This window comes from Nothobranchius furzeri, chromosome 14 (genome assembly GCF_043380555.1).
Source record: "Nothobranchius furzeri strain GRZ-AD chromosome 14, NfurGRZ-RIMD1, whole genome shotgun sequence".
Lineage (NCBI taxonomy): Eukaryota > Metazoa > Chordata > Actinopteri > Cyprinodontiformes > Nothobranchiidae > Nothobranchius > Nothobranchius furzeri.
The window spans coordinates 771092-790889 of NC_091754.1; the positions used below are offsets into that span (position 1 = coordinate 771092).

General features: G+C 41.3%; 1 protein-coding gene across 1 annotated transcript in view; it reads right to left on the reverse strand.

Annotated features, from left to right (window-relative positions):
- tmeff2a (transmembrane protein with EGF-like and two follistatin-like domains 2a) overlaps positions 1 to 19798 on the reverse strand; it is a 184478-nt gene that overhangs the window by 17231 nt on the left and 147449 nt on the right. The window contains exon 5 of the mRNA XM_015965494.3: positions 12862 to 12958. Within this exon, the coding sequence (XP_015820980.1) occupies positions 12862 to 12958 (97 nt within the window). The remainder of the gene's footprint in view (positions 1 to 12861; positions 12959 to 19798) is intronic.

Here is a 19798-nt window from a genome sequence, read left to right on the forward strand (position 1 = left end):
GAAAGCATCAGAGAGGACAGGATTGTGGAAATGTTGGCAATAACCTAAAAATCCCAGATGGTGAGCTGCAGAAGATATCCTGCAGCTTAGTAAAAATATAATTTTAAACGTTTTACTTAAATTAAGAAGAATTATTTACATTTGTCTGTAATTAATGCTGCAAAAATGAGCTGAAACTGCATTTATTCATGGTCAATGCAAAGATGTGACAGAGAACTGACACAGCTGGGGAAAAAGCCTTTTTTTATCCTTTCCCTACATCCAAAGTGTTTAGACAGTTATGGAGAAAGCTGCCTGAAATCTTAGCAGTAATTTCTCCCGAGGAACTGATAAAACGTACCTGTTGCACGTTGTGCTTTGCTAACTGTTCACATACTGCAGTGAAGAATAGCTTCCTTCATATGTCTGAGGGTTGCTGCAGACATCTTTTGGAAGCTCCGTTTCTGTTTTATTCTGTTTCTCCAACCGAACCTGAGCTAAGCGGGCGTTGCACCGGTCTGTCGTGGTGAAAAGAGAGCCGAGCCAGAAGGTTGATTGACCGGTCGATCTACGTTCCTACCCTCACCTACTTGTGGTCACGGCTTTGGGTGGTGACGGAAAGAATAAGATCGCGGATACAAGCAGCCGAAATGAGTTTTCTCTGCAGAGAGGCTGGGCTCTCCCTAAGATATGAGGTGAGAATGTCGGTATCTGAGAGGGGCTCGGAGTAGACCCGCTGCTCCTCCACAACGAGAGGAGGCAGTTGAGGTGGTTCGGGCATCTGGTCAGGAAGCTTCCTGGACCTTTCTGGTGAGGTTTTCCTGGCACGTCCAACTGGGAGGAGACCCAGGACACGTTGGAGGGACTACGTCTCTCGGCTGGCCAGGGAACGCCTTGGGATTCCCCGGAGTAGCTGCCCAAGTGGCTGGGGAGAGGGCAGTCTGGGCCTCCCTGCTTAGGCTGCTGCCCCCGCGATCCAAAATAAGCAGACGAAAATGGTTGGATGGAATAATCAATTGATATTCAATAATTGTTTCATTTAAAATGTGATGCAGGCAACAGACACAGGGATGAAATAATGGTTTACTTCCTTGTAAAAACAAATCCTGAAACCATTAAATGTATTTTGTGGCGGTACACGATCCTGATTAAAACAGGGACTGTTCAGTGCAGATTAAATACTTAAATCTCAATGCATAGTAATTATTTTAAAAATTACAAAGAACTCAATAAACTTGATTTTTTAAACATAATTCAAAATGTTAAATTATCCAAAAATAATAATTATAGAAGGTAAATGGAGAAGACTTGTATTTGACTAAGACCTGGAACATTTAAGGTTCCACATCAAAGAAAATGTGTGAATTTTATATGAACAGAAATGTACTTTGCATCAAGTCAATTGTTAAGACGAAGAAAAATGAAGCAGATTAAGATATTCAAATACAAAATTCTCCTATTTCCATCTGTTGAAGCCAGAATTATCTGCGTAGCTGAACGCTTCTCGGGGCAAGAGACGAAAACATTTTTTAGCAGTGTGGGTTAACCTTTAAAGATTATGCAAGACTTGTTGTTAAATTTGTAAAAGCAACCCTTAAGACAAGATTAGTCGTACAATCAAAGCGTCGTCATTATCATAAAAGAGGATCTAAATGGGAACAGTTTCAACATGAAAGGAGACAGAAAAAAGAACTGAGGAAGGCGAATCAAAGCAAAAAGATCTATAAAAAAGAGATTTCCTCACATCCGCCAATTAAAAAGAGAAGATATGATATAGGCTCATCATCACATGCATGGATTCATGCACACCACCACTAATCCCAACCACGGAGGAGCTTTCCATCTCGAGAGAGGCTGCTGCTTGGTTGGCTGCTGATGCCTGGGCCGCATACATTTTTAATGAGGTCTCACTTTCTCCACAATAGGCACCACACCACCTGACTGCAGTGCGCCAACACATCCAAGTGCTTCCCGCAGACACGCGTGCACGGACGCTCACATGCATGTGCGTGCAGGACAGAAAATCGCCTTGTGATAATCCTTGTTTTAGCCGTGGCTTCACTCACACATGCCAAATCATTCATTTACACATTCTGTGGAGCGGTACGGGAGGAGGGGGAGTGTTAAATGAAACTTATCGGTGCGTGGATGTGTGTGAAAGCGAGTGAGTGTGCCTCGTGTGTGTGTGTGTGTGTGTGTGTGAGTGAGAATACTTTCTTAGCAGGATGTGTCGTATTGATTAGTTCCCTGCGATTCCCCTCCAATCAAAGCCTCCCCACCTCCAGACTGTCTGCAGGCTACGCGGTGAAAGGGCCTCTTTATGCACATTTCAACTCTTAAATACACACACACACACACACACACACACACACACACGCACACTAAGGCCAACAGATCCACTAACTGCCTCATGTTGTGTACAAATCCCTAGCAGCAAACCTCGTTGCAACTGAACATAGCATTGATTTTTCATAATCCTTAGCCTCAAATTTCACTGTAATCCTTTGAAAAAGTGAGCGAGAAAGTCAAACAGATAAACAGAGAGCGAGAGAGGGAGTGAGGAAGGGAGCGAGCATAGCAACAGAGAGAACAAAACAGGAATGTTGCAGGAAAAAGGAGAAAGTGGGCAGAGCATAAACACCCACAACCACAAGCTGCTGAATCACTGACACAGTCCATACTTGGTCTCAAACATCATACAGGTGACATTCATTTCATTGCATCATCATCTTTCTCAGGATTTTTTTTAAATTAGTTGTCATGTATTAAACTAATTTGAGGTTGGGGTTTTTTTTTTTCATTGTAGAATTAAAACTTCTGTCTGAACAAACTCTGGTAGCTGCACTTACTGACCAAGCCATGATGGGAAGCTATTAGAGCAGGAACACACTCCCACTGCAGGGAAATGTTTAACATTTTGAATAATTTAATGTTAATGAGATGGTTTTTAAAGTGGAGTTTTGCTGGGAAACGTAGAACACTCTGAGTTTCACATTCACGCTGGACACGAACTCAGTCTTCTACCCCTGTTTCCTACATTAGCTGCAGAAAAGAAAGAAAATGGGAAAACTCGAGTCAGAAAAACACACACATATCTATGTCACACAGTTACATTTGCATTTGTGGCACCACCTGCTATGGTCTGCAATCTCAGAGGGCCGGATGGATTTAGCGGCTAGGAAGGCATAGACCACGTCTAAGCTAGTAGAAGCTAACCATTAGCAAGAACGATGAGTGAACAAAGGCAATAGAAGAGTCGCGTTAGCTAATCAGAGGCTAGATTTTCACATATCCTGAAAAGGTCAGTAAGACCATTTTCACCCCATTCCTCTAACTTCACCCCATGAAACAGGAGCAACAGAGTTTTCATCCTGCAGAAAAAGACTCAAAAAGCATTTATTCTTACTGACCACAGCAAATTTTGAAGATACTAGTAAAAAGGTGATGTTGAATGTTATAAAGCTGCATCCTACACATCTCATCAGACTGTGGCAGAAGGCAGAATGATTTTGGTTTGCGTGTCAGTCCAGCCACTCTATTAGACCCTCAGCACACCCAAACAGTCTCGTGTCTGGCCAATCACAGTGCTCTATCAGTTTGGTGGGTGGGCTGTTACTGCGACTGAGCGAAACAATGCAGATGGTGGCAGCTAATATGAAAATCAGCTTTAGATTTTTAGACGTGGGGTTTACTCTGAGTCAAGAGCAGATAGAGGTACTGAAGTCCTTTCTTGAGACAGAGGATGCGTTCGCATCTGTTTCAACAGTTACGGCCTCGTTGGCTTTCCAGGATAATAAAGCTGCAGATTAGGGCTGGAAGATATGGACCAAAACGTATGTCTCAATATCTTTTTGCTGAATTCCGATATACGATATATATCTCGATATTTTTTCTCTTGTAAATATTTACAAGTTGACTCACTTCAAGCTGACTTGAGAAATTATATACATGAATCAGTAGATTAATGCATAAAAATGTATTGATTCTTGTCAAACTTTAACCTTTGTGCCTATTCTCTACCAGTCTGAGCTTTAGAAACACTGGTGCAGCTGTCTGCTAACACACACACACACACACACACACACACACACACACACACACACACACACACACACACACACACACACACACACACACACAGTTGAGAGCTAGAGGTGTATCAAATGTCCCACAGGCACTTTTTAATTATATATTTATAATTAATGTAAAATTGTTTAAATGTCATCTAGAGGTGGGCCATGTCGTATATTTCTTATCCAGAGAAAATAAATCTATCATGTTAAACTAAATGTATGATGATGTAATTGCATCTACTGAAGATCACGTGGGTCATGCACTGTGGGGTTATTAGTTATCAGGGCAAACATGGCTGGAGTCCAACAGTACTGGCTCATATCAGCGATGATACTGTAATGACTCAGAGTCTCTGGTTGCTCTTTTATCAGGATTATTTTCGGGCTACTGTTGCCGTAACCCACGCCTTACAAACTCTTAACTTTTTCAACAGAATTGCTCGTAACAGAGTATTTACTAGCATAGCAAACCAGAGCGGAAAAAACCCGGAACCGGAACAACATTTCTCACCCATTGAGCTCACCTTCAAAATAAAACGTTTACCCTAAAGTTTACTATTCAAACCCTTACATTATGTTTGAGGTAATTTGGCCACTCCGGCTATCCGTAGATGTTTCCCGATTACACAGGAGATAGAGGGGTTTGGCTCAGTGTTGCCAGATGTACGATAATTATCGTATTTGTACCATAATTTTGGGCTCTGTACGATGTACGATCAATAGTTTCAAAAATCCTCCAATGTACGATAATTTCACATTGCATCTAGTAACACCGTCTTTCGCTGTGGCTTTCCCAAGTCCATTACATCATTTTAAACTGTTCTGAAGTCAGATTTCACCTCAGTGCTTACAGGTTTATGCTATTGTGTCTATTACAAAAACTGACTCTGGAACTAGGTGAGTAGGCTGCTTTGTCATTTATTGGGTCAGTTTTTCCACTGGTGTGATGTTTTGTCGCGTGCGTTTAACCTATGTAGAAATGACATAAATAGGACTGCGCAAATGTGCATGTTGTGTCAATGCGTGGAGGTCGGAGTGGTGCCGACACACTCTGCACGTTTATAGGCATTATATTACTGGTTTTAAAGATGTTTGTTTAAACAGGGCAATATAAAACACCTTCTTTGTTATATTATATTGGAGTGAGAAGTCATTTATAGAACGTTATTATCAAATGTATAATGTACGATAATTTGTACTGAAAAACGATAATTTAGGCCTCTCTGTACGATATTGTGGGATTTTGGATCTGGCAACACTGGTTTGGCTCGTCTCTCCGCGCGAGCAGGATGGAAAACAGAACTCTGTTGGCGTTGAACGTCCCCAAATAATTAAAAACCAGGACGCCAAATGCAAAGTTTAGAGCAGCACGTTTACTCAGAGGCTCTGAGATTGAGCAAACTTGTGAGAATACACGCAATAGCTGCTTAGAGATGGAGCAACGTGTCGCTAGCATAGTGGCTAATTGCTAGCGTAACAGTTTGACCAGATATATCAATAAAAAGATATAAAGTCATCTTGTATTTTGTTTAAATTGTATATCAATGTTTTAAACATATCCCACTGCAGATGCTGCATTGTTGCCAAAGATTAAAATGACAACAGATCTCATAATCTGCTTTTATATTAGTATTTTTCACGAATGCATGATTATTACACATGATGTAATGGTGTACGAATAGCAGTTCCAACAGCTGCGGCTGGTGCATTTGCTGTTGACTGGCCAGGACCAAATGGTGCCAAAATCTTCAGACTGTTAATAAAAATGTAAAAGCAACACTTCTTAGCTTATAGCATCATATAAAAACTTACTGCCCACTCATCAATCCTAGACTTTCATCATCAAACAGAAAAGGAGTCCGAAATACAAAAGAGTAACTTCCTACATTCGTTTAGGGTCCTTTAGACAATGTTCAGAACCCCGAGGGATAAAGTGTGTTTGTGGATTTTACTACCTCCGCATTTCTCCTTTTGAACAAATTTAATAAAGAATAATTGTTTAACAAAAGCTCAATGGCCATGAAGCGTAACCATGTAAGGCCCCGCTCTGCCTGTACAAAGCAGAGCAGAAGTAAGAAAATCCGCCTTTGAGCGCTGAAGGTTTTGAGCAGAGAAAGCACACTCAACCTCTCAAAGAAAGGGCTCCGATGATGGTGTCTGTCTGCAGCAGGAGGGAGGAATAAGTCACGGTGCGTCTCTGCATCTGTTTTCAGAGTTTATCAGAGACGGGATGAGAGAGCGAGGTGAGCTCCTCCAAATATAGAAATTCAATTTGTAGTAAGTAAAGTTTTATTGTAGCTGCCTGCCAGAAATAAATGAATATATGGGGAACACTGCTGCGCTCCGACTGTGCCGGGCTTAACCAAGGTGCCGTCTCGCTTCCTGACACAATGAGCCCTCTGGAACTCCTGCTCCCTGTGTCGGCAGGTTTTAGGGATTTTTATGTTTTTGAATTTTGTCTGATAAGTTTGTTTTGTCTGTTATTTATTTATTTATTTGTTTATTTATTTATTAATTATCATCCTAATGGCAGCATAGCTCCAGAGAGCCCGGCTTTATAAGCTACCCAAAACTTTTGGTTGCGTTTGTTTAGATCTCAAGCTTAAACACACTGAGCGTCTGAATGAAATGGGCTCTGATGGCACGGACCTACGTAGGCGGAGTTTCAGCCAGATTCCTTGTTCAGATCTAGCAGAGAGAACGGCGCACGTTCCCACTAGAACCATCTGACTTAATGCTATTAAGTCCATGACTCTGGTCAATGCACTAATGGATACATGTGCAGGTGATTTGTTTTGCATTATTAGAATCAGAATCAGAAGGTTGTATTGCCATTCGTGCAGAAATCACAACATTAGGACAATGCTGCAGTACTTGGTGCAAAAAAGGAAGATGGAAGTAAGAGATGAGAAAAGATAGGAAGGAAGAATATAATCATGATAAAATAAAAACAGAAAGTGGCAATAATTAGAAACACGGCTGCTATATACATGTGAGTGTAGGTGCTAATCAGAGCAGTTCAGTTACAAACGCAACACCGGGTCATGTGACTGGAATCAAGCGACTGGTGTGGGCAGTCCTAGGTTTGTCATTCATGAGTCCAACAGCAGAGGGGAAGAAACCGTTCTTGAGGTTCTGGTCCGAATGGATCTGAGCCTCCTGCCAGATGGGAGCCAGTCAAAAAGACGGTCCAGGGTGACACGAGTCAGCTGTGATCCAACCTGCACCCCTCAGTGTCCTGCAGGTGTACAGGTCCTGTATGGAGGGGAGTTTGCAGCCAATGACCTTCTCAGCAGAGCGTACAACACGCTGCAGCCTCTTCTTGTCCCCGGTAGTCGCTGCTTTACGGATAAAGTGAGTCATCTTAATTTTCCCCCATTTATGAAGTTTTTTGGCCACTTTGTGTGTAAGTTATTGAAAATAAATCACCTTCTACAGTTGCAGATAGTTTACTGAATGACTGAAGAAATAGTGTCTGTTCTACAGGACTGATGAGCTAACTGCTAGTCTGTGCTCAGCTGAAACCAAATTTTTCATAAACATTTACAATCACAGTTTTTGTGGTTTACGTATGTCAGCAGCGGCACCCAAACGCATCCCTTCTGGTCTAGATAGTCTTGCCTTCCTAAAATTTCAGTCCAAGTAACAGCTGATGCAACACGGATGGTTATGCAAAGCTTTAAGATATAAACTTTCCTTAAATTCTTCAAACATTTTGGATATTTGTTTTGAACCGTGAGAAATCCCAGAATGCACCTGAGGTGCTGAGTATAGCTTTCAGAGACGACTGCAGTCCTTTTTGGTGTTGGTTACACGCAGACTAGCTCTTCAGTTCTATTCTCTTTTTCTCTGAACAGAGGCTGTTCGGGAGGCCATTTTTAACAAGATTCAAACAGAAACACACTTGAAAATGGCAGAAACTTGCCTTTGTGAAATCCATTTTACTCATCTCTTATTTGGGTCATGGCCCGGCTGAATGAGAGGGAACGACGAGACGACGCGATGCCGAACATTTAAAAGTGTTAGCCTCATTGTTGGGTCCAGTGGGAAAGGAACTCCTAAATTAATGATTCACTGTAAAAATGATAAAATGCGTAAGTTAATAAGTTAAAATGTGCAAAAGTTAGCATGAATAAAACAAGTTATGGAGGCAAGAGTCACGGCAACGTTTCTTTATAAGAATATTTGTTCTCTGGAGGGTCAAAGATGAAGTAAATTTATTTTACATACTTCACATCTGTTTTCAGGCATTAGGGTTAAGAATGACAACAACTTTTGTTTTATTATCGCACAAAATGAGCTTTGAACCACCTCAAAGTCTTTTCTCAGCGTTCACACGCAGCGTCCCTCTGGAGCCTCGATGAGACCGGCCAGCTACCTGCTTTAATCCCACCAACACCAGTGGCTGCTGCTGCTGATGCCTTTGAAAGCATAGATTTTCGTGGGTAATTACTGATTTACACCACAAATGGATCTAAATGGAATTTTGTGATGCTATATTGATCCCTCTGGGGCAAATTAGCCTCTTTTTTTTCCGCCCGGTTCCGGCCCCTGGAGAATATGGAGCTATGGAAGGATGGAGAGCAGATAAAGTCTCTCCCAGCATTCAGCCAAATGGACCTCACCAAGCGTGCGTTATCTGCACCACAGCACAGAACAGTCTTCTTTATGTGAAAATGCAAGAAGAGGCAAAATATTAATTTTTAGGTGAATCACAAATGATGACAAATGGAATCATTATTTTTGGGGGCTGGAATCGTCATTTTCTCCTGACCAGGCACAGCCCCTTATTACAACAGGCAAATATGTGTTATTTTATGCTGTCAGAACACATCAGGAAGATAATTTTTTCTTTAAAGACCATCCAAACGCTAAAAGCATAAAGAGATTTTTTCTGTAAAAATGCACAGAAATGTTTCATCCTCCTGTCTAGATACAGAACCTCCAAACTGATTCTAACATCTTAAAAATGCTCAGCGATGAACACAATTTACTTTCAGATGTTTTTGAATAAATCAGACTTTTAATATCTTTGTTGTCTAGAGAGGAGGTTCTGTTACTGCCGAGCCAAACAGCGCAAAACATCTTTAAATGGTTCTGTGGGTTGGTGGGTATAATTAGTTCCTTAACAGATAGCTAGTTTTTAATCTATGTGGCTTATTTTGATGTAAAAATACTGAATAATAAATACGAGAAAATGTATTTTTCTTTTGTTTTAGCATTTTTCAGTGATGTCTGTAAATATGAAAAGTTTGCAGTTTCAGGACTATCGGCTGGAAATTTAATATTAAAAAATCAATTTCCTCAATCCAAAGGTGTAAATTAAGAAGATATAACCCATGGGCTCCAACCATCTAATGCAGATGAGGTAAAAATATAAATCTTGACAGGTTTTTAAAAGTGGAACTAACTGATACATCTAGATCAGTGGTTTACCAAAGCTGTCCAGACATGGTCCAAAATCATATTTGCCACAAGAATGAGTTAAAAATAAAAATACAATCTTTTTTTATTTTTATTTATCCACTTAAAGGTGCATTGTGTAAGAATGAAGTAAAACTGACATCCATGGTCAAATCTGGTTACTGCAGCTCATTGTCGAAACATACGAGTCACTTTCTCACCACCGTTTCATGGCTGTTGGCTACAGATCAGCACCAGGGGTCTCATTTATCAAACATTGTGTAGAATACTTACTAAAACGTACTTAGGCTCAGCAAAAAAAAAAAAAAAAAAAAAAAGGACTTACGCCAAGTAGGTTTGTGATCTATCAAACATGGAGTATGCACAGCTGCACGCAATCTCCGCTTCATGAATCAGAGACTAACGAGAATGTTTCTCAGCTGCTTTTTAGTCACATCCCGCCCTCACCACGCCCACTTACTGCCATAAATGGTCAATGCAAAGTGCCTTGTGGATCTCATGCATATACATAAGCCGGCTTGTTGCAGCATTTCTATCACGACCGCAGATCAAGGAAGATGTCTCCACAAGCAGAAGTTGAGGTACCTGTGGGTGAGGTGGAAAAATGAAAGGAAGTGCTTTTGCAAAACAAATAAGAGAAAATCCATGGAGTGGCACAGCGTTGCTGAAGCCGTCAATGTTGTGAATTCTTCAGAAAGATCTGGATATAAAAAAATGGTCTAATCAGGATTTGATCCCCAGATTGCCAGGTGAAAGTCACGCGCTCTAACAGTCACCCAAACGGAGATCTCCCTTCTCCAAGTAGCCAGGGCGCATGATCAATCGGGTCACAGTGACAGGACACACATTGTCACAGATGCATGACGTTCTGTCTCAATCTGCCCCCCTGCTGATTTTCTGCATTCCGTATTCTGTGCTTCAGGCTGTGTGTGTGTGTGAGTGTGCATGTGCATGTGTGTGTGCATGTGGGGGGTCTTGTTCTGTGTGAAAACGAAGCGGTACAAGTGATGATGCTGCAGGATTTCATTATTTTATCCTTCTCAGCAGCAGCACTGCAGGCGCTCTCCATGTCCAACATGTGCGTAAGCCAGGTCCTTAGTCAACTTAAAGTTGTGCACAGTTTTCTTTCACAAATCCCAAAGTTTGCGTGGAAAGTGTCTTACGCAGTTTTCAGACCCCGTTTTGTGCGTAAGCAAGCTTGATAAATGAGGCTCCTGATGATTCTAGAAGTCGAGCAGATATGAGTCTGACACAGTAAGTCGATACGTAGATAAATACATTTCACTGTAATACTGAAATTTTTTAGAGCAGACTATTTGCTTCTAATTCACCGTTAGCATTGTTAGTTCAACGTTAGCCTCTAGCCTGCATCAACCGATATCAGAATATAACAAGACACCGTGGCTTCTTAGGGGTACAAGACATAACTTCTGGGTCGCTCTTGTTTACTGGCTTCGGCTCTAGAAACAACTCTGGAGCTTCTTGCCTGCTGGTGTTGAATTACAAAAGCTGACGCTACAGCGTTAGGTCAGCGCAATCCTGCGGGTTCACAGATAGTAAACACACTTCTCTCTGACACCCACACAACTGGCTGATAAAGACATCTGTTTCAATGTAACCTTCCTTCCAATAAGATTGAGACATTCAGCTGTTTTGTGATTATTTAACTGTATAATTCTTACATATTGCTCCTTTAATACAACCCAGTAAAAACATTCAAGCTTCCAAAAAGGATTTCCAGGTATTGCAAGAAACAAACCTCCCTGGGGGATCGAGTCAACGCTTTACACACACTTTCACTACATCATAAAGCTTAGAATAAACCAAACTTGTATTATGTTTATGCTGAAAACCCAGTTTTGAAAAGCTGGAGTGGAATGAGATCCCGTTTATTGTCTACAATAAAAATCAACTGAGCCCAAAGAATAATAAATGCATCTACTTAGAAAAAAAGTTGCCCAGTTGTTTTTAAAGGGCACACCAAAGGAACGGATTTATTAATCTGGACTGTTTGTGTGAAAATAAGAAGGTTTTTGATTACAGTCACCTCTGTGTTCAATCACTGTGTGGTTAACTGACAGTCTGATTAAAACCAGCTGCCGCTTGATTGGAATAACCTGTCATTTTAATCAAAACAATCTCCAATGACAGCAGTTGTTGGCTGCTGTTTCATAAAAATCACCCACCGTTGGGTTGCAATTACCTTCCTGATTATTCACCAGACGCTTTCTTATCCAAACACCTCTGGGCTTTTTAAAGATTAAAGATGGCGTGTAGTTTCCGTTTTACAAGTCAGGACACTGAAATATTTATGGCTGTTCTAATATTTGAGTCAAATGCTTTAACAGGACTGATTTACTCACCTCTTCAGTTTGTTGTCTTGTGTAATGTGTAATTGTCTTTGTTTCAGTTTGAGCTAAATAAGATTAAAAGCCCCATTTTCCTAATGTTTTCAGGTTTATGCGCACAAACCGGCAGCTGTACCTCTGAATCTCATGAATCCTCCCGTTGGGGATTCAAAAATTGCCAATAAATCAATTTCTGTGTTTTAGTGGCATATTAAGGTGCATTTGCTAAAGTGGGTAGCATCAGAAGGAGTGGACTCCAGCTGTTTAGTATTTGCAACAAGACTCAAAAAGCATCATGAAGCCATTCCTTGGCATTATGGTTATAGCACACCAGGGTACATTATCTTTCCATTACATCAAGCCGTCTGATGGAGTCGTACTCTCAGGGCACTTCTAATTTCTAGCGGTACGTCTGGGATTCCTTACAAGCACTGCCTCCCATTTGCTGATAGCAGCTGATTATGTTCAGCAGTGTTGGTTCATTTAAGTCTGATTCATGCTGTACAAAGCACCGGTGCTGGTGCTGGAGCAGTTCACCAGTTGAGCCTCCGTTTAATTGGGTTTTCCTTTTTTCCACAGACATGTTTTTATGTAGCTACCCCCCGAGGGTGTTCTCTTCTGCCGCTTCCTCGCATACAAGCAAACCAAAAAAACACATTAGCCGCATCCGTCTCATCTGCAATAAATGGTTAAATCTCTGACAAACGTTATTTCATCACTGAGCTAGCTTTTCTTGTGTGAGTCAAAGTCATTTTTGGCCTGACATTGCCAAGTCCTGTAAGAATAGTAATTGGATTTCCAGCATAAGCGAAAATCTCCTTTCTCTCTTAACCCTGCTCTGGTAATTGAGGTTAAATGAAATGGTCAGCCATGCAATAAACCCTCAGTGGGTGTTCAGTGGTGGGTGGGTGCAGGACAAAGGAGCACTTCTCTACAGTCTTTGTGTTTTAAACTACATGTGAGGCTTGAAATGTTTGAAAGAGTCAGTGTGGTCTGAGCAGGAAGCGGGCTATAGCAGCGTTTGTGTTTGAACTGACCAAACGTCTTCTGCGTCCACATCGCACTCTGCCCCAAACTGGCAAATGTCGCAGGTGGACGTCTCCTTCTGCCCAGTCTCAGATGATCCTTCTCCTCCTAAAAGCGACACAAAAAAGACTGTAAACTAGATAAATTGCATTCCTTGCAGAAATGCTGTTTGAATGCTGGATAGCTTCAACTGTTAGCTGAGCCAGCTTAATAGCTGAACTGAAGCTGAAACTAAGCAAAACTGTCAAAATGAGCTGAATGTATCGACAGATGTAGGAGCAAAAAGCACCAACCAAGTAAAGCACAAAAAGTAAGTGAATAATAGAGAAAAATAATCCTAAACAGCAGAAAACTGAAATCTGTGAATAATGTATAAAAATCTGGACAGCTAAAATGTCTAAACACATGTTATTTCAGTAGGACAAGTTTAACAGTTTAATATTTACATTTAGCTGAACTGTGAAATTAGCAGCATTTGCTAAATTTGAAAACTGATTGCTGAAGCTGCTGAATAGCTGAAGTGAAGCTGAAACTAATCTAAACTGTCAAAATTAGCTGAAAGTATTAAAAGATTTAGAAGCAAAAATCACCAACAAGTGTAATAAAGCTCAGAATATAGGTGGAGAATGGACAAAAAAAGCTAAAAAGCAGAAAACTTAAATATTTGAGCATTGATTAAAAAGTCAAAAGTTGAAATATTTAAACAGCTGGCATTTGAATGAGAATAGTTTAATAGGTAAATTTTTACAATTGGCTGAACTGTGAATTTAGAAACATTTACTGATATCTGAAACAGATTAACATATGTTCAGACTTAGTATGGAATTGATGAATGGTTGGATGAATGAAATGATAAATGGACTGTTGGATGGATGATAGATGGTTTATTGGATGGATGGATAAATGGATGGATGGATAGAAGCATGTATGGATTTATATGTGGATGGATGGATTCCTTAGGCCAAGCCGATCGGGTTGATGTCTCACATGCGTGGGTGTGTAAGTCCATTTAGCCAGAAGATGATTGACCTCTCTCAACCAATCAGGGGACTGAGAGGGAGTGGGGCACTTTCCCACCTTCTGACGGTCAATAAAATTTAACTTGTTTCTAGATTTAAGTACAGATAGTTCAAAAAGATCAAAAACAGAAGTCTGTTATTGGCTCAATATTCAGCTTTTATATTAATTCCTATGAGACTTGGTTAAAGTGATTTGTAGTTCCTTGTGTTGCCATGGTAACAGATGACAGGAGTCTGATTTAATAAAGCAATGTACAATGACACATGACTTTTAAACTTTGAATAACATTTCTATATTAAAGTATGTTGATACAGTTGTGTCTAAAATGTTTTTAAATGTTGTTGCTAAGCACGTTGCCATGGTAATGCAGAACACAATATCAAGTTAATACAAGACTCCTGGGACCAAGCAGGTTGAATTGATGTATCATATGTGTGGGTGCACATTTCCTTTTAGGCAGAAGACGATTGAAAACTCTCAGTAGGGATGAGCGAGTACACCACTATCAGTATCTGTATCTGCTCAACCATCTAAATAATCTGTATCTGTATCTGTACTCGGAGTGGGCGTGGCCTAACCCAGAAGTGGGTGTAGTTTAACCGGAAGTGGGTGTGGTTTACATCAATACATTATTTTAAGTCGGATCAGAAGTTGCTGTGTGTATTGTTTATTTGAAAACTATTTACAGAGCAGCCTCAGAGTTGAGATTAAATGTTTTTGATCACAATAGTAAAGGAACTATTACGTGCCAAGTTTTTCAATAAAATCTGAACATTATATTTAAGTGCATGAATTAAGAGAGAGAGAGAGAAGAAAAGATCTTTTCTATAGCGCTTCTCAAGATAAAAATCATGGGGTGCTTCACAAAAACAAAACATGTAAAATAGAAAAGAGAATTTAGAAAATGCTTAAAATATATTCAAAATGAGCAACAAATAGACAATTGTGATTTAAAAATGTAAAGAAAGAGAGAGTGAATATGAAAGAGGGAGTGGATCCTGAGGAAGAGGAGGGAGGAAGAGGAAAAAAAAACGACCGGAGCGGAGGCAGTGACTGACACAGCACGAGCCGTTTTCAGCTCTGTCTTGTCAAATGCACCTCGTGCGTTATGGAAAAAGTAACTTTAAATAACTTTAAAGTAACTTTAAAAAGAAGCAAACTGAAGAAAACATAGGGAGTTCTGACGAAACGTGAACAGTGAAGCAAGCACAGAGAGATCCGTTACTGTGTGTGTGTGTGTGTGTGTGTGTGTGTGCGTGGATGGACCGGACGTGGACTGAGCTGTGAGCTCCCAGCTGCAGAGTTTTGTGTGTAGGGAGGGGCGAGCGCTCTATTTGACCAGCCAATCACAGAGCGTGAAGACAGTCAGTTACCCAATGAGGATTTTCCTTCAGCACGATTACAGATATTTACCAGTTTTGCTCGTTTCATGCTCGTACTCGTCAAAAATGCTTTATCCGTACCGGGCACTCGTCTGAAACAAGTATCCAGCTCATCCCTAACTGTCAGCCAATGAGAGAGCAGCGAAGGAGGAGGGGGCAGTTCCTGCCTTCGGACTAGTGTTAAAATGTCACCTATGCTGCTAGTTTTAAGTGTATAGAGCTCAGAACGATAAGAAACAGCAGTATGTTATAGGCTCAATATTAGGCTTTTCACATTCATTTCAGTGAGAGTTGTTGGGGGATATCCTTATGCACTTGTGTTACCATGGTAAAAGATAACGCATTTAAAATTGAGTACAAGATTCCTGAGACCAAGCTGGCCGATTTGATGCATCATATGTGTGGGTTCACGATCCAGCTTGGACAGAAAATGGTTGAACACTCTCAACCAATCAGAGAGAAGCACTGTTTTCCCGCCTTTTCCTCGGCTGTTGGAGGCCTGCAGCTGTTCTCCTGTTAATGAGAGAAGCCTTTAAAGCTGTCCTTCAGAAGTGAAATTGGACCTGTCAAACTTCTCATCACCATTCGAAAAGTACTGCACCGAATTGAAAAAGTCAAAAAGCGTGAGTGGCAGAAGCCTTTGGTGGTCATGTGTGTGAAGTCTTGTGTGCCTACCGCAAATGTTCTGGAAGATATGAGGAGAAAATTTCCGCTGTCTGTCGACCACAGGTGCCTTTTTCTAAAGGGATTTAAATGGAGGAAAGCAGGCACAGTCCTCCTTCTGGGGCTTATAGCACAAAAAATGTAATACTAACAGCAGAACTGAAGACATCCCTTTGAAGTTGACAAAATAACCTACTAAATTTGAGAAAATCATTGGTGTACTATAAAATATGTGGTCGGTGGAAATTTGTGTTTCAAGATTTCATAAATCATGCATTTAACAGAGCTCAGCTGCTCAGATGTCATTTGAGACCTCTGACACGTCTCATCGCCATTCAAAAACCACTGCACCTATTGGAAAAATTCAAAATGCATGAGCGGCAGAAGGCTTTGATGGTCATCTATGCAAATTTTTATTTGCCTACCATGAATTGTCTAGAAGCTATGATGAGAACATTTTAGCTGTCTGAAGCCAATCGGAGGAGAAAATCTCTGTTCCTTTAACATGGGTTTCAACGAGAGAATCAGGGTGTCTCCTCCTTCTGAGGCTTGTAGAGAAAGAACCGTAATACTGAAAATCTCAAGCCGTGCCTCAACTTCTACCTGCGATTTTGGAAAAACTGTAATAGATATCAAAAAGATTTTAACCAGTAATAGCTGAAAGTCTTGTGAGTTTGTTGAAACTTGAATGAAGTCTCTAGGTTAAAGTTAAACTATAAGAGTAAGAGCTCAAAAATGTGATAGGATTTAGCTGAAAATTGAGCAATCCCGTTCATTTCAATGTGACCAAAACTCGCAGAAAAAGCTGAATATCTCAAAAAGTATAAAATATTTTAATACCAAAAGTCATTGCCCGCATAAGCTGAACGAGCTGAACGTTTTGATACCAAAATTGTGTAAATAGTTGAAGAATTGTGGAAGTAGTTAAATGCCAAAAAACGTACGGAAGCAGAATAACAAACCGACTGCAAAGAGAAACAGGATCACTATAGTTTGAATAACGATTAAAACATGTGATGCCTGTTTGATCCCAACTTATACCAAGTTTGCTCCAAAGTAGATCAAACCTTTCAAAAAGTGCATTTGATGCGATAAAGAAAAACTGGAGTGCATTTACATTCTGCCATATGCCACCGAAATCCCACCGAAGCCACCTCCTTCATCCGTTCACCCTCTCTCCACCATTCCCTCGCCTGCATCTCATCTATCACTCTCAAATCCCCTGCTGATCTTTCCTGAGTCCCTCTTTTATTTCATGGCGTTGACTTTTCTCGTGCTGCGAGTGAACGACTCCTTGGCGGTGGTGTGGAGAATGGCGTCAGACTTATTGCGGCTTAGGGACCTTGCTGGTGCATATCACGCCTCGTGAGTGGCCGACGGGGAGATGAAGGAGGAATAAAAAGCAATCTGGCCAATCTCAAATTGCATTCTCCAACCACAGAAGACCCACTTTCCTCACCCTCCCAACTCTCTATTAGACAAGCTCTATTTTTAAACTGCCCCAGCCTCACGAGAACAACTTTGAAAAAGAAGATGAAGAGGTGGAAGTTGGCATCATTTCCCCATGTCATATCTTTAATATCCCTGACCGCAGCCGCCGTGCATTGCTCCCTTGTGTCATGTCTTTCATTTCCCCTTCTGCAACTTTTGTTATTTCTTGTGATCCCTTGTGATGTGCTGGATTGAACTGAAAATAACTCTGGTAGTGTGGTTTAACCTAATTTTCCACTTTAAGGCTTAAGTTTGCTCAGACATTTTATTTTAAGGTCAAAGTCGGTGAAGTTTGAGTGTTGAACATGATCAGCAAACTCTACTTGGACTTTCCCACCGTTGAGTCCCTCCAGCAGCTTTCATTCACCTCTTCAGTCCAAAATCACAATGAAATAAACCAGTGGAGAGCTGCTTTGCTGGGATCTTCAAACTCCTTCAAAAGCCCTGCTTTCCTTTCAGAGTTTGTGCTTTGTCTGTTTGAAGCTGCAGGTGTTGACCGCTAGCTGCTCTTCCTCTGAGAGCCAAACGTTTGCAGTCATGCAGAACGCTGTACATTCTGTAGTCACGGCTTTACCTTCAGGTCACTGAACTGTCCAGGTGACAGGACGTGAAGCTGACTGATGGAGCTTGTATGGCAAGTCTTCCAAGAGATTACGGCTAAAACATGTTGCTCTGTCTGTGAAATGTTCTTTTTTTAGATCTTGCATTGCACCTATGTATACTGCTCAGTTGTGGTCTGGCTACAAAAAGATTCTGCACGGCCTCAAGGTAGCTTATAATGATGCACTGAGGTGTACAGTCTGTTGGGTGTCCCCAGGTGGCATAATGCCAGTCTACTATTTGTGGCTAACACAGTGCCTACACTTGAGGTAGAGGCTGACCGATGGGTGATGTCCGTCCGTCCGTCCGTCCGTCCGTCTGTCTATCTATTCAGTTGCTGAGAAACACATAACTGAAACATTTTAACACTCATTTATTTCTAGATTACTAAAACCAGTCATTTGGGGCATGCCCTGGACATGTCGCTAGTCCATCACACGTCTGTCTGTCTGTCTGTCTGTCTGTCTGTCTGTCTGTCTGTCTGCCTGCCTGCCTGTCTGTCTGTCTGTCTGTCTGTCTGTCTGTCTGTCTGCCTGTCTGTCTGCCTGTCTGTCTGTCTGTCTGCCTGTCTGTCTGCCTGTCTGTCTGTCTGTCTGTCTGCCTGTCTGTCTGTCTGTCTGTCTGTCTGCCTGCCTGTCTGCCTGTCTGTCTGCCTGTCTGTCTGCCTGTCTGTCTGTCTGTCTGGCTGTCTGTCTGTCTGTCTGTCTGTCTGCCTGTCTGTCTGCCTGTCTGTCTGTCTGTCTGTCTGTCTGTCTGTCTGTCTGTCTGCCTGTCTGTCTGTCTGTCTGTCTGTCTGCCTGTCTGTCTGCCTGTCTGTCTGTCTGTCTGCCTGTCTGTCTGCCTGTCTGTCTGCCTGTCTGTCTGTCTGTCTGTCTGTCTGCCTGTCTGTCTGCCTGTCTGTCTGTCTGTCTGCCTGTCTGTCTGCCTGTCTGTCTGCCTGTCTGTCTGTCTGCCTGTCTGTCTGTCTGTCTGTCTGTCTGTCTGCCTGCCTGTCTGTCTGTCTGTCTGCCTGTCTGTCTGTCTGCCTGTCTGTCTGTCTGTCTGTCTGTCTGTCTGCCTGCCTGTCTGTCTGTCTGTCTACACACACACACACTTTAGCAGCACATTGATCCTGAAAGACAACTGAGCACTCACTGTGTGCCATATAAATTAAATGGGTCAATAAATGTCTTAATATTTATTAAAATATTTTGAACTTCAATACCAAAACAAACTCAAAACATTTCAAAAGACAGTGTGTTTGGGTCCTTCTGGTTTTTATGCTTCCGTTTAGCAGTGGTGGCAGTTGGCCACACAGGTGCCTGCTTTTTAAATTGTTTTTATCGGCTTTAAAAATAATTATAGCCGATATAGAAAAAATTGAATCTATCGGCCGGCTTCTAATTTGAGGCACAGTAAAAAACAATTGATGTTTGGCTTTAGGAGCCACCTGGACAATTCTGAGAATCCAATAATTGTGGCAAAAGTAAATCCTCATAACAGTAGTTTTATGTCACTGGTGTAACAGCCTGCACATTTTGTAATTCTCCTGTGTTGTGTGTTGGTTTTGTGTTGTTATGGACTTGTGTGTGGAATAATAAAGTTTAATAAATAACTACCCTTTGTTTGTTCATGAGTTAAAAAATGGAGCAGGAGATGGATTGGTGATGATCTGCAGTGATGCAGGCGTTGTACCGGTCTGTCGCGGAGAAACGAGAGGATGAGGTGGAAGGTGAAGTTCCTGATTTACTGCTCGATCTACGTTCCTACCCTCATCTATGGTCATGAGCTTTGGGTAGTAATAGAAAGAATG